Source organism: Grammomys surdaster, unplaced genomic scaffold, assembly GCF_004785775.1.
Source record: "Grammomys surdaster isolate TR1022 unplaced genomic scaffold, NIH_TR_1.0 1164, whole genome shotgun sequence".
In the NCBI taxonomy this organism is placed as follows: Eukaryota; Metazoa; Chordata; class Mammalia; order Rodentia; family Muridae; genus Grammomys; species Grammomys surdaster.
In genome coordinates this window covers 6,385,865-6,398,540 of record NW_021605583.1, presented here as the reverse complement: position 1 = coordinate 6,398,540, position 12,676 = coordinate 6,385,865, and the positions used below count along the sequence as shown (strand labels likewise).

Here is a 12,676-nt window from a genome sequence, read left to right as displayed (position 1 = left end):
GGCCAGCGGAGGGTCGGGAGCCCGCTCGGCCGCGAGCGAGGGAATGGAGCGGGGCGAGAAGGAGGGGCCTCTCCGGCAGCCACCGCCGGCGCTCGCAGCCGAGGGAGTGAGAGGGAGGCGCCCGCCCGGAGGCGCGCCCCTGCGCGGACGCGGACGCGGGCGCGAGCCCGAGCGCGGACAGCGCAACGCGGGCGCGCGCGCCGGAGACGAGCAAGCCCGGAACGCCGCAGCGACCCTCCAACTGGCGCACGAGCTCGCGCGCACCCGCGTGCCCAGCGGCTCCCGGAAAGCCTCGACCAAGTTTCCGCGCCCACTGCTCCCCGCCCCGACTCTCCGCGACGGGGCGTGGCCTCCCGGGGCGGAGCCCAAAGGAAACCTCAGTGCCTGCGCCCTCTGCCGGAGGAGCGAGGGGTGGGAGGAAAGAGGTGGGGTCCAAGGTAGAACCTGCGCACTAAGCAGAAGAGAAGCCTTGCCGTCCATGTTCTTTGTTGGCTTGGGCTTGTTGCCTCTGGGAGTGAGTCATGGTTGTGCTCGCATCAAGACAGGTAGGGATGGAAGGAGTCATGTTGAGCTTCAAGTTATCTGCCTCATATTGTGGGAAGATGGAGAAGGAAAGCCAACGTTCATTTTCTACCCCTTAGTGGGTTTTTGTTTCTTTGTTTGTTTTTTGTTTTTGGAGACAGGGTTTCTCTGTGTAGCACTGGCTGTCCTGGAACTCACTCTGTAGACCAGGCTGGCCTCGAACTCAGAAATCCTCCTGCCTCTGCCTCCCAAGTGCTGGGATTAAAGGCGTGCGCCACCACTGCCCGGCTATGGTTTGGTTTGGTTTGGTTTGGTTTGGTTTGGTTTGGTTTGGTTTGGTTTGGTTTGGTTTTTGTGGTGATTGGAATTGAACCTACGACCTCACACATCCTAGACAAGCACCCCACCTTGAGCTATATCCCTACTCCACCATCTTGTTTCACCATGTAGCCTAGGCTGCCCTGAAACTTGCTGTGTAGACCAGAGAGGCTTTGAACTCACAGAGATACCCATGCGTCTACCTCCCGAGTGCAGGGATTAAAAAATCTCCTTGGTGTTTATAACCATCAAAGGTTGGGAATTCCGGTGCTGCCACGTTTTGCAGACTGATTAAGTCCCAGAAAGGTTTTAGGTTAGGGACACTCGCGTCTCAAGCGCTTCTTCCAGACCTTTTAACCTTTTAAAAAAAAACAAGTAACTTCCTTTTGATCTTTTTCTTTCTGAAGAGTAATTCCTTTTCTGGGAACTGAATATGTACTTTAAAGATATTCTATAGCTCAGCGGAGTGCCCTGCCAGCACGAGGCCCCGCCCTCAGAGGCTGTGAGACAGCTGTGAGCGCCGGCCACTTGCACACAGGGAACAGAAATTCAGCTCCCGGTCACCTTCACTTCCCTAATCTTCAGACTTCACTAGAAGAACTTTGAAAATAGGAACTTCTTCTCCAAAGAAGAAGAAAATACCCTGCCTTGATTTGCTAATCTTTTTTTTTTCCTCCAAAACCGTTTGGAGTCATTGAGTACTCAGTTCTGCCACCAAACCTCTGTAGGTTGTTGAGCTTATCCAGTTCTTGAAGAAAACTGTCACTGAACTGCAGAACTATTCAGTCCCACAACTTTGGTTTGCAAATCATCTTTACCTAAGACATTTTTGAACCGTTTTTAGCATTTCATGCCAACAGACTGCCCGTTTATCGGTTTCTTTGTTTTAGTTTTGTTGGTGGTGTTGGGTTTGGGGTTGTTGTTTTGAGCCAGGGTCTATGTAGACCTGGCTGTCCTGGAACTGTTTCTGTAGAGCAGGCTGGCCTTAAACTTACAAAGATGTTCCTGCCTCTGCCTCTTGAGTGCTGAGATCATAGACATGCACTGTTATGCCCAGACCTTTATCATTTTCTACCTAGAAAAAAAAAATACAAGAATCTACCAAAGAAAAATCTAGCCGGGCAGTGGTGGTGCACGCCTTTAATCCCAACACTTGGGAGGCAGAGGCAGGCGAATTTCTGAGTTCTAGGCCAGCCTGGTCTACAGAGTGAGTTCCAGGATAGCCAGGACTACACAGAGAAACCCTGTCTCAAAAAACAAAAAACAAAAAAAAGAAAGAAAGAAAGAAAGAAGGAAGGAAGGAAGGAAGGAAAGAAAGAAAGAAAAGGAAAGAAAAATCTAGGCATCGCTCTAAAATTACCATCAAAACTTTGTAAGGCCTGTGCCCCTCCCTAGTTGCAGGCCTTCCTTCTAACTCCCCTGGACTATTGAAATCCTCCGCACTGACACTGTCACTTCATCCTGTCACCATAAGATTCCTAAAGTGTAGCCTGACAGAAACACACACACAAACCAAGGGGGTTTTGTTTGTTTGTTTGTTTGTTTTTTGTTTGTTTTTTAGTTTTTGTTTTTTCGAAACAGGGTTTCTCTGTGTAGCCCTGGCTATCCTGGAACTCACTCTGTAGACCAGGCCGGCCTCAAACTCAGAAATCCACCTGCCTCTGCCTCCCAAGTGCTGGGATTAAAGGCATGCGCCACCACTGCCCGGCTCAAACCAAGCTTTTAAACCCTCCCCACTGCTGCATCTGTAATAAAATCAAGTCACAGTCTTACTTAAACTGTATACTACCCTATGATACATAGATCCTGTGCTGGATAACTTACCAAGTCACACAATACAACAGCAACCTTTTCTTCACCATCGCTGAGTGTGTTCCCTCTACCTGGAGGATGCTTCTAAGACCTAGATCATTCTTCAAACATCAGTTGAGTTGGCCAGGCAGGGGAAGCACTTGCCTTTAATCCTAGCACTCAGGAGTCAGAGACAGTCAAATCTCTGAGTTTGAGCCCAGCCTAGTCTACAGAGTGAATTCCAGGACAGCCAGGGCTCCGGAGAGACCTCGTCTCAAAGTTAAAAATTAAAATAAAGATTTCCAAGAGTGAGTCCACCGAGCACCGGCACTGAATCACTAGGAGGAGGCAATCTGAAACCCAGCAAAACTCTGACGTAAACTGTAAATGTAGCTGTTAAGTGCCCATCAGAATTTGCTATATACACAGTATCACCAAGAGTTGCATCTAATCTCAGTGTCGTTTCTGTTCCAGAACCCTCACTGCTGGCTCAGATGTCCGGAGGCTGCCATCTCTCTGCTAACCAAGAGAAAGGTGGAGGATTTGCCAGGAACCTGAGCATCCATCAGGATACCTTGACACTGACTCCTGTGCTGATATCCTAGGAGAAGGACAGCTATCAGAAGTCACAAAAGACAGTGACCCAATCACTGAAAGCCTGTCATGGCCCCCAGGCAGGGGTCAGCAGTGCCATCCTTATCTTCAGAGGGCAGTCCCCATACCCTGACCTCTCCATACCCCTAACCTCCTGTCTGTCCACCAGAAGAGAAGAGGCCAAGGACGGAGGAGATCTTTTCCCCCAGAGGGAAGCAAAGAGAGGAACTGAAAACCACACTATGTTTTATATGTATTTTTTAATAGCTCAGAATCCAGCCCAGAGAAGATGGGCACAGTTTTCTAATTCCAGAAATCTGAGAACCACACATCTCTAGGCCTTTGCAAAGCTGTGTTTCCTGCTGAGAAGGACACACACACACACACACCCCACCTGTTTCCACTAACCTTGCCAGACCAATTTCCCATCCAACAAGCCCTCCGAGCTTTGCCATCACCCTTTTTGACCCTTCCAGGCATCAGCAGTAGACAGGCTCTCCACTTCCTGGTGGTAGCTCCCTGGCTCTGGATTGCAGTAGCCTTTGCTGCCCTCCTATTTTCTCCTAGAAGACTGGACCTTTTGCAGACACACTGATGGAAAAAGCCTCAGGCCAGGGCCATGGATTGGCGCCTCACACTTATTGGCTGAACCCAGGCCAATCTTGTAAAAATCAAAAAGCGAGATGCATGGGCCACACTGAAACAGACTTTCTTCCATGTAATTCTTTCTGTGCAGTCAGAGACACAATCAGAAAAATGTTTTTATCATCCCGTTGTCCTAAGCAATGGCTGCTTTCCTTTTTCTTTTCTCCCACTCTCCCTTTTTTTTTTTTTTTTTCCTTTTGGAGACAGGTCTCGTTGTGTTTCCCATGCTGACATTAAATACCTGGTTCAAAGTGTCCCCCTACCAGAGCCTCCCAAGTAGCTGGGACTATGCAAGTATGTCACTCTGCTCAGCTCATAGTTCCTGTAGGCCTGTGGATCTCAACCTGTGATCACCTAAGAGGATCACAGGGACTACCTAAGACCATTGGAAGACACAGATATTTACATTATAATTCATAACAATAGCAAAATTACAGTTATAAAGCAACAATAAAAATCATTTTATGGTGGGGGGGTCACAAGGAACTGTATTAAAGAGTCACAGCATTAGGAAGGTTGAGAACCTGCGCTGTAGGTCAAGGCCATTGTATCTTTGATGAGGCCACATTTCTTTTAATGTGTAAGTAACCAATCTCATATTTGAATAAAAGTGAATGATTGTCCGTCCTATATATCTCCTCAAAACTCTTGTCTAGATCAGGGTGTGGCTGGAGCACACCTTTAATTCCAGCCCTGAAGAAACAGAGGTAGAAACATGAGTTCCAGGTCAGTCAAAGCTACACAGTAAGACCCTTTCTCAAAAGACAAGCAAACAGAAGCCCTCTTGGGTAGATCTTATCCAAAGGACAGCAAGACGGCTTAGTTGGTAAAGGTGCGTACTGCCAGACCCGATGACCTGGATTCAATCCCCAAGAGCCACACGGAAGAAGAAGAGAACCAACTCCCGTAAGTTGTCCTCTGACGTGTAATGTGCTCTGTGATTGACTGTGCCTATGCACAAACACGCTAAACGCAATACAAATTTTTAAGATGTAATTTTAACAATCCGAATGTGTGTATGCACTTGAATGGTTCTTCTGGAAGAGCAGCACGTACCCTTAGCTACTGGACGTATGTCTCCAGCTGTCCCCCCCACCCCCACCCAATCTAACAGAGAAAGCGAGGTCTGCTGAAATGGTCTTTCCTATCGTTGCTTCTAAACTGATGTGAATGGAAAGAGAAGGGAGGGCTGGCCTTTTTCTCACAGGCTTTGTTTGGTTTGTTTTCGAAAGATGGGGCTGAATTGCTGAGCAAAACGCCATCCCTGTTCTGGGTTCCGTTGGGACCAGCTCATCACGTGACACACAGCATCCTTTTCTTTTTTCTTTTCTTTTTTTTTTAACTCCACTTCACCTTGACCTCAAACCACATCCTGATCCTGCACCTGAGAGTCGGTTGACTGAACATGTTTGTAAAATGCATGGTCTCCTAAAACACAGAGGTGTAGCTTGTGTTCTGTCATCCTCAATGTGTCCTTCCAAGCACCAACACGAGTGACAGCGATTCAGGGAAAGAAGTCCCTGGGATGCTCCTGGGAAGGAAAGGGCAGGAACTCTCACAGTATTCTAGGGAAGGGAGGAGAGATTCTGAAGGGAGAATACGTGAAAGCGTAGTGAAAAATGCTATTTCTCCACATCCAGGAAGAGTGCACGGGGTCACCAGCCTACATTACAGGGGCTGGAAGCGTCACAAAGACAAGTAGGACTCTTGACTCTATAAAATGTCCAGAGAATGGGACTGGAGACATGGCTCAGCAGTTAAAAGTGAGTACTGCTCATGCAGAGGACTCGAGTTTGGTCCCCAGCACCACACTGATGAGCGACTCACAACTACCCGTAACTCCAACTCCAAAGGGGCCCCAATGCTCTCCTGTAGCCCTTTTTTTCCAGCACTGTGCTCACAAACCCACACATATATAATATAATTAAAAATAAAAACACTCTTTTCTACAGTAACTAAAGTGCCACAGGGTTAAATAAACAGCATTAATATTCTGCTTGCTCTGTACAGGTGAGAGATTTTATTTTATTTTATTTTATTTTATTTTATTTTATTTTTTTATTTCATTTCATTTTGTTTTTTTTGGTTTTTCGAGACAGGGTTTCTCTGTATAGAGAGATTTTATAGTACCACATCTTGTGGCTGTTTCAGCAGATTTGCTTCTGATAATATGCAATTGACCAACATTTTCAGGGACTAGAATAGACAGACATGCCTAAAAAGGATCTGTAGGCTCCATAATCCACAGGGAGGAAGGCATGTTTAAATTCTATGTATGGTGACATTATAGTACCCAGCCATGGCACAGTTCCAGATGGATCTCTCCCAGCTGGAGGGATGGCAGTAGCAGGCTACCAGTCATACATAGTCCCTGCCCACAATCAAATTTTAATTATACATAAGATCCTAAAAAGCACCCTGTAAAGGGGATCTCACCCAACACTGCCCAAGAAATTAAACTGCAAAATTTAGGAGATGCAGGAGGTCAAGCAAGTCCACTAGAGGGAGCCCTAACCAACTTTATGCTGCAGGGTGTCTGGGGGCTGCACCTGTCTGCAGATTAAACCTCATAAAGAAATAAGAGGGAGGAGGCAAGATTGACTGGAGAGAGAAAATAAAAAGGCCTGTAAACACACCACTGAAGTCTAGGGGTTTCAGGAGCTACAAAACTTATACACCAAGAAATTCAATCTGAGCAAAATGAAGGCGAACCCATCATGACTGACTCTGCCTAATTTGTGCCGCTCTCTCTGGGTCAGCATTCTGAAGTCCATGGCTCCGTTAAGTGGAAAACTTGCAACTACCTGGGTCACAATGCGTTTCCCTCACACACCATAGTGGCCTTTTTTGAAGCAAACCTTCAGTTTTAAAGTAAATAACGTCACTGCGTTCGCGAGACCTCCGGATATAAAGTAGCCATGATGGCTACTGTCCCTGCCTTTCCTCTAGGTCTGTAAAACACTGTTCTTCCAGATCGTAAATTTCTAGATTCCTAGCCTGGAGAGTCTCCAGACCACAGGCAGTGCCTGTGTAGACATGAATAATACCTATTCCGCTCCAAAGCCTCTTCTCTAGAGCTAGGATATGGAGGTAAAAAGAGAAGCTTCCCTTTGTATGAGCTGACTTAGCTCACCCACCTGCCTATGTTTCCCAGTTGCCTGGGCAACGTGCAGTCTCCAGAAAACCCAACATCCCAGTTCTTGGTCCTGCCTCTTGAGGAAGTTTTGCGCCCTGGATTGGCTCCCAGAACCCAGGCTCCTCCCTAGGCTCTATCTGTTTGGGTCTCTCTTTACCCCACCCCCACCCCTGGCGTGTCATTTCCCAGGGAGACACCACACAAGCAAGAGAGAGTCTTGCAGGTAGGAAGGGGGAGAGTATACACGTTGGGGAGAGAGAAGGGACCAGGTCCAGAAGTTTCTCTAAGAGGCTAACTGCTACACGTAGGATTATTCTCCCTCACCAATCCCAGCCCTCCCTAAGGGTCCCAGGAGACCAAGAATCGAAGCTTCTGGAAAGTGTAAGATGCACTGGGAGACTAGAATTCTGAGGCTCCAGAGACTCCCAACTCAGTGTAAGAATCAGGAAAGCATGTCTGTACACTGACCTACATAGAAGGTCTTCCCTTCGCCAGGACGGCAGGATGCCACCTAAAGCCAAACGAAAGGGGAGAAAAGCTGGAGCAAGGACAAAGAAAAAGAACTTCAGTCCTGGTGAGTCACAGTGGGTGAAGGTGCCCCTGTATGTCCACATCCACAGTCCACACAGAGATCCTCAGAGGGAATCAAGCCCCCTGGGCAACAAGATGGAGTGTGTTTGTTTTGGTTTTGTCTTTTCTTCCTCTGACACAGGGTCACTATGGAACCCAGGTGAGCCTCAAACATATCCTCCAGGTCTTCCTAGTGCTGGGATTGGGTAGTGCCACCACAGTTGGCTAAAATGAAGCTTTCTTGCCCTTCTTCAGAATCTTGAGTCCAGATTCTGCCAGGCTGGGGAACCAGAGAATGCCTCTCTCCCCCTGGAGCCCCATCTAGCCCTTTGCCTTTGTCATAATTTTATGACACCCTTCTTTTGAGCACCCACCAAGTACAAGTGAAGACTCAGCTGTGAATTTGTCAGATTCTCCCATTGAGCGTCCATCACTCAGTGATCTTCATCCCATAAGAACAATTGTGGGAGGAAGATGGGGTAGTGTTGAGAGCAGCATAGCCTGAGACTCTGTGGTCTTGCCACAACAGGTGTGGAGGCTGAGGCCAAGCACAGGCTGGTGATGCTAGAGAAGGAGCTGCTTCAGGACCGCTTAGGTAAGAAGCATGGAGCCTCAGGCCACAGCAGCAATGACAGGTCCTAGCCAGGGTGCTCACTGCTGTGACGAAGCACCATGGCCAGAGCAACTTGGGGAGGAGATGGTTTATCTGGCTTGTGCTTCCAAAGCACTGTTTATTTTAATATTTGATTTTTTTAAGGTTTATTTTTGTATGTGAGTACACTGTAGCTATCATCAGACACACCAGAAGAGGGCATCGGATCTCATTACAGATGGTTGCGAGCCACCATGTGGTTGCTGGGAATTGAACTCAAGACCTCTGGCAGAGCAGTCAGTGCTCTTAACCACTGAGCCATCTCTCCAGCCCCCAAAGCACTGTTTATTATTGAAGGAAGTCAGGACAGGAACTCAAAACAGGGCAAGAGCCTGGAGACGGGAGCTGATGCAGAAGCCATGGAGGGGTGCTACTTACTACAAGGGTTGCTCCCCATGGCTTGCTCAGCCTGCTTTCTTATAGAACCCAGGACCACCAGCCAAGGGGTGGTCCTACTCATAATGGGCTGGGCCCTCTTTATCAATCCCTAGTTAAGAAAATGCCCTATAGGCTTACCTATAGCCTGATCTTATGGAGGCATTTTCTCAGCTGAGACTCCCTCCTCTCTGATAACTCTACTTGTATCAAGTTGACATAGAACTAGCCATGCAGCCCACGGCACATGGGGCATTTCTGGGTTCTCGGGGAACTGGAAGTTTGAACTACATCCAGAGCTAAACCAAGCCAGCCATTCTCTGTTGACAAAGATTGTGAGGAGGGGCTAGGCAGTAAAGATTGATGAAGAAACTGTTCTCCTCCTGACTCTGGGAGTGTAATCACAACCCTATTCATGTTAGGCAAGCAGTCTACCATGAAACTAACCAGAAGCTCAGGAAAGCCATTGTTTTTTTTTTTTTTTAGTAGCCAGAACACATGGAGAGGCTATTGACCCTGTAGGAATGAAAACTCTATGAGTTTCAAGGGGCCAGGGGTGAGAGACACTGAATAAGAGGCTGACAACTGCCAAGTTCCCAAAAAGAACATAGTTCAAGGCTATGGTGATTGATTCTATCAGATCCTCAGCCAGGGTTCTGAGACTGTTCACAGCTCTACAGAGGGAAGAGGCTCGCCGAGCCAAGGCTTCTGAAGACAGGCTGAGGCAGAGAGTACAAGGGCTGGAAGCGGAACTGGAAAGAACCCAAAGTGAAGGGAAGGTTGCATATGCAGGTATGTTTGATCAGGTGGGCAGGAGACGGACCTGGAACCAAGAGGGTCAGGGAATGCAAGGAAGGGAAACGAAGAGGGAGTCCAGCTGCCATACCTAGTCTCTACCTGCCCTGCATAGGCAGGGTCCTGAGAACCAAAGATAGATCCCTGGGAAAATGTGGATTACCAAAATCCCCCCTAAACAGATATGGGTGAGGGGGTCTTATTTCCTCCCAAGTTTCTTAGTTCTGTTCCTCCGCTGAGATTTTCCCTACATGTAACTTTATTTCCTCTCTTCATGTGTCCATCCCTACCTTGGTCCCTGCTGCCTATGGCTCCTACCTCAGAGATGAGACGCCAGCGTCGAGCCCTGCAAGAGGAGCTGGGGACCAGAAGCAAGCAGCTGGAAGAGGAAGTGAGAGGTCTAAAGGAGCAGCTAGGTAGCTCCCCATCCTCACCCCTTCTTTCCCAGGCTCAGTAACGAGACCCAGCATGGACGAGTGGACTTTGAAGGCTCTAGTCTAGATGTCTGTAGTCTGTTGGCTGAGCTTTAACTAGGGTCACCGTCACCCTAGTTCTCCTCTGAACAGAGTTCAGTGTCACAAACCTCTCTGTTAGGGCTGGAGTTGGCCTCGCTGAGAGTTGGCTCAGTAGTTGACAGCACTTGTTCTTACGAAGAATTCGAAATCGCTTCCCAGCACCCACATGGTGGTTCACAACCATCCTGTAACTCCAGCCAGAGGGGAGCTAAGGTCCTCTTCTGACCTCCACAGACGCCCACATGGTGCACATACATGCATGCAAGCAAAGCACCCATACACATAAAATAACGAAATAAATAAATCTAAAAAAGAAGGAAGTAAAAAAAAGCCTCTAAGACAGAGGTAAAGAGAGGTAAGTGTCACCCCATTTCTCCCTTTGCTTAATCTCCCCAAGTCCAGCAGTTAACCCTTTCACTGCCTTGTCTGTATTAAGCAAACCATATTCCTTATTAGTTTAGCCAACTTTTATAACCAAACTACAGAAAACATTAGACTTAGTTTACTTCAGTATCCTCAAAGCCTGGTAGAAAGCCTCACATTTCTACTTGCTAAATCAACCAATAAACCAACCAAATAATAAAACATAGGTCAGAAGATGGCATCATGCCGGGCAGTGGTGGCGCACGCCTTTAATCCCAGCACCTGGGAGGCAGAGGCAGGCAGATTTCTGAGTTCAAGGCCAGCCTGGTCTACAGAGTGAGTTCCAGGACAGCCAGGACTACACAGAGAAACCCTGTCTCCAAAGCAAAACAAAACAAAACAAACAAACAAAAAAAAGAAGATGGCATCAGTTCCCATGAAACTGGAGCTGCTGTGGGCCATGTACACCAAACCCAGGTCCTCTGCAAGAGGAGCAGCCAGTGCACTTAACTGCTGAGCCATTGCTCCAGGCCCCTCCCAAGTCTTTTTTATTCCTCAGAAGCCCAAGGTGGCCTTGAACTCACAGTGATCCTCCAGCCTCAGTCTCCTGAGTTGTAGGATTTTAGGTGTGAGCCATCACATCCTATTGCAAAGTTTTCTTATTGTAAAATATCTTTGATTTGGATATAAATATTCATGAGCTACTTTATATACAGGACAGGGACTCCATCTCTGACCTTGGCCTTCTTTCAAAATAAAAGTCAACACTTATTGAGCCCCTTCTGTATGTGGTGCCTTGTCACCCATGTTCACAGTTAAGGTCACAGCAAACATAAGGAGCATAAGTCATTTTCCCTCTCAAGATAAAGAAGGAGCTGGAGAAAGAGGGGTTTTGATAGTTGAGAACCTTGGCTGCTCTTCCTGAGGGCCTGGCTTTGATCCCAGCACCCACATGGTGACTTGAAAACATTATACTTCCAATTTCAGGGGATCCAACCCAATGCCCTCTTCTGGACTCCACAAGCAAATACACACATACACACACACATACACACACGGGGGCGGGGAGGGGGAGGAGGAGAAAGAGGAAATTGTTTTAAAAACGGAGATGTAAAATTAAAAATAAATTTATAAAGATAAACTGAACACTGAACCATGTTAGGTGGTACAAGTCTGTAATACCAACCCTGAGAGGGAGAGGCAAAACGATATGGCGTTCAAGGTTATCCTTGGCTACATGGAGATTTTAAGGCCAGCCTGGGCTACATAAGATCCCGTCTTAAATAAAACAAACAAAATGAAGCCAAACATTTAAGACATGGCGACTCAGAGAGACTTGTCCCATACTGTGTAAGTAACAAACAGCAGACTTTGGACCCATCTTCTGCCTCAAGCCCTCTACGCCCCCGATGTACCTCAGTAAGTCTACAGAGACCTCAGGAAAGCAGATGACCCTGGACGGCTGTAACAGCCTCTGTAACGCTGCTTCTTTAGGTATTTTGGTTACTGTTCTTGGTATATAGTGTCACTGTCCTGTCTTCTTTTTCTTTCTGCCCTGTTCCCTAGAAACCTGCCAAAGAGAGGCTAAGACAGCAAGGGAAGAGGCTGAGCAAGCCCTCAGAAAGCAAGACGGAACCCTGGCACAGCTTCGTGCCCACGTGGAGGACATGGAGGCTAAATATGAGGAAATCTTGCACGTAAGGACCACTACCTGTGGGACATCTAATTATCTCAAACCCTCCATCCCTACGCCCCCAATTGGTGTGATGACCCATGACCTAAGGGAGCCATGCTCTGTCCTAAGTATAAACAGAAGATCTAACCATTGACAGAGCTAGTGACTTGTAACCCCAGTACTTGCGTAGCTAAGGCAGGAAGATTTTGAGTTCAAGGTCAAGATGAACTACAAAATACTATGCACCTGCTACACAGTGAGATCTAGGCTCAAAATAATCAGGGGATTACTTTGTTATATGGTGACACTATATGCCAAAGTAAGGGTATAGGTCAGTGGTGGTGGTCTAGCCTTTAGCCTAGCATGCAAGGCCACGGGTTCAATTCCAGGCACAGAGGTGGGGCAGGGGGTAGGAAGAGGAGTGGGGAAAAGAAGGAGCAGGGAAGGAAAGGAGTGGCACAGGCTCGCAATCCTGCTATTCTGGAGAATGAGGCAGAGGAATCATAGGTTCAAGGCCAACCTAGGTACAAAGTTCAAGGCCAGCATAGGCAGTGTAGTAAGAGACTATCTCAAAATAAAAATTAAAAAGAGGACTGGATACACAGCTCAGGGACATGGTACTTGTCTAGCATGTATGAGGCTTTAGGTTCAATCCTGAGTGTTGGATGTGAGAAAGAGAGAGAGAGAGAGAGAGAGAGAGAGAGAGAGAGAGAGAGAGAGAGAGA

The 12,676-nt window shown here is 47.5% G+C and overlaps 1 protein-coding gene across 3 annotated transcripts in view; it reads left to right on the top strand.

Annotated features, from left to right (window-relative positions):
- The first annotated feature begins 7,188 nt into the window (after window positions 1-7,188).
- Ccdc153 (coiled-coil domain containing 153) overlaps window positions 7,189-12,676 on the top strand; it is a 6,568-nt gene continuing 1,080 nt past the window's right edge. For 2 of the 3 annotated variants that reach the window (XM_028783864.1, XM_028783862.1), the window contains exons 1-6: window positions 7,189-7,229; window positions 7,502-7,580; window positions 8,106-8,171; window positions 9,276-9,395; window positions 9,722-9,814; window positions 11,843-11,973. In XM_028783864.1, the coding sequence (XP_028639697.1) occupies window positions 7,511-7,580; window positions 8,106-8,171; window positions 9,276-9,395; window positions 9,722-9,814; window positions 11,843-11,973 (480 nt within the window). In that variant the 5' untranslated portion in view covers window positions 7,189-7,229; window positions 7,502-7,510. Of the gene's footprint in view, window positions 7,581-8,105; window positions 8,172-9,275; window positions 9,396-9,721; window positions 9,815-11,842; window positions 11,974-12,676 lie in introns of all 3 variants that reach the window. The other variant, XM_028783863.1, reaches the window with a different exon arrangement.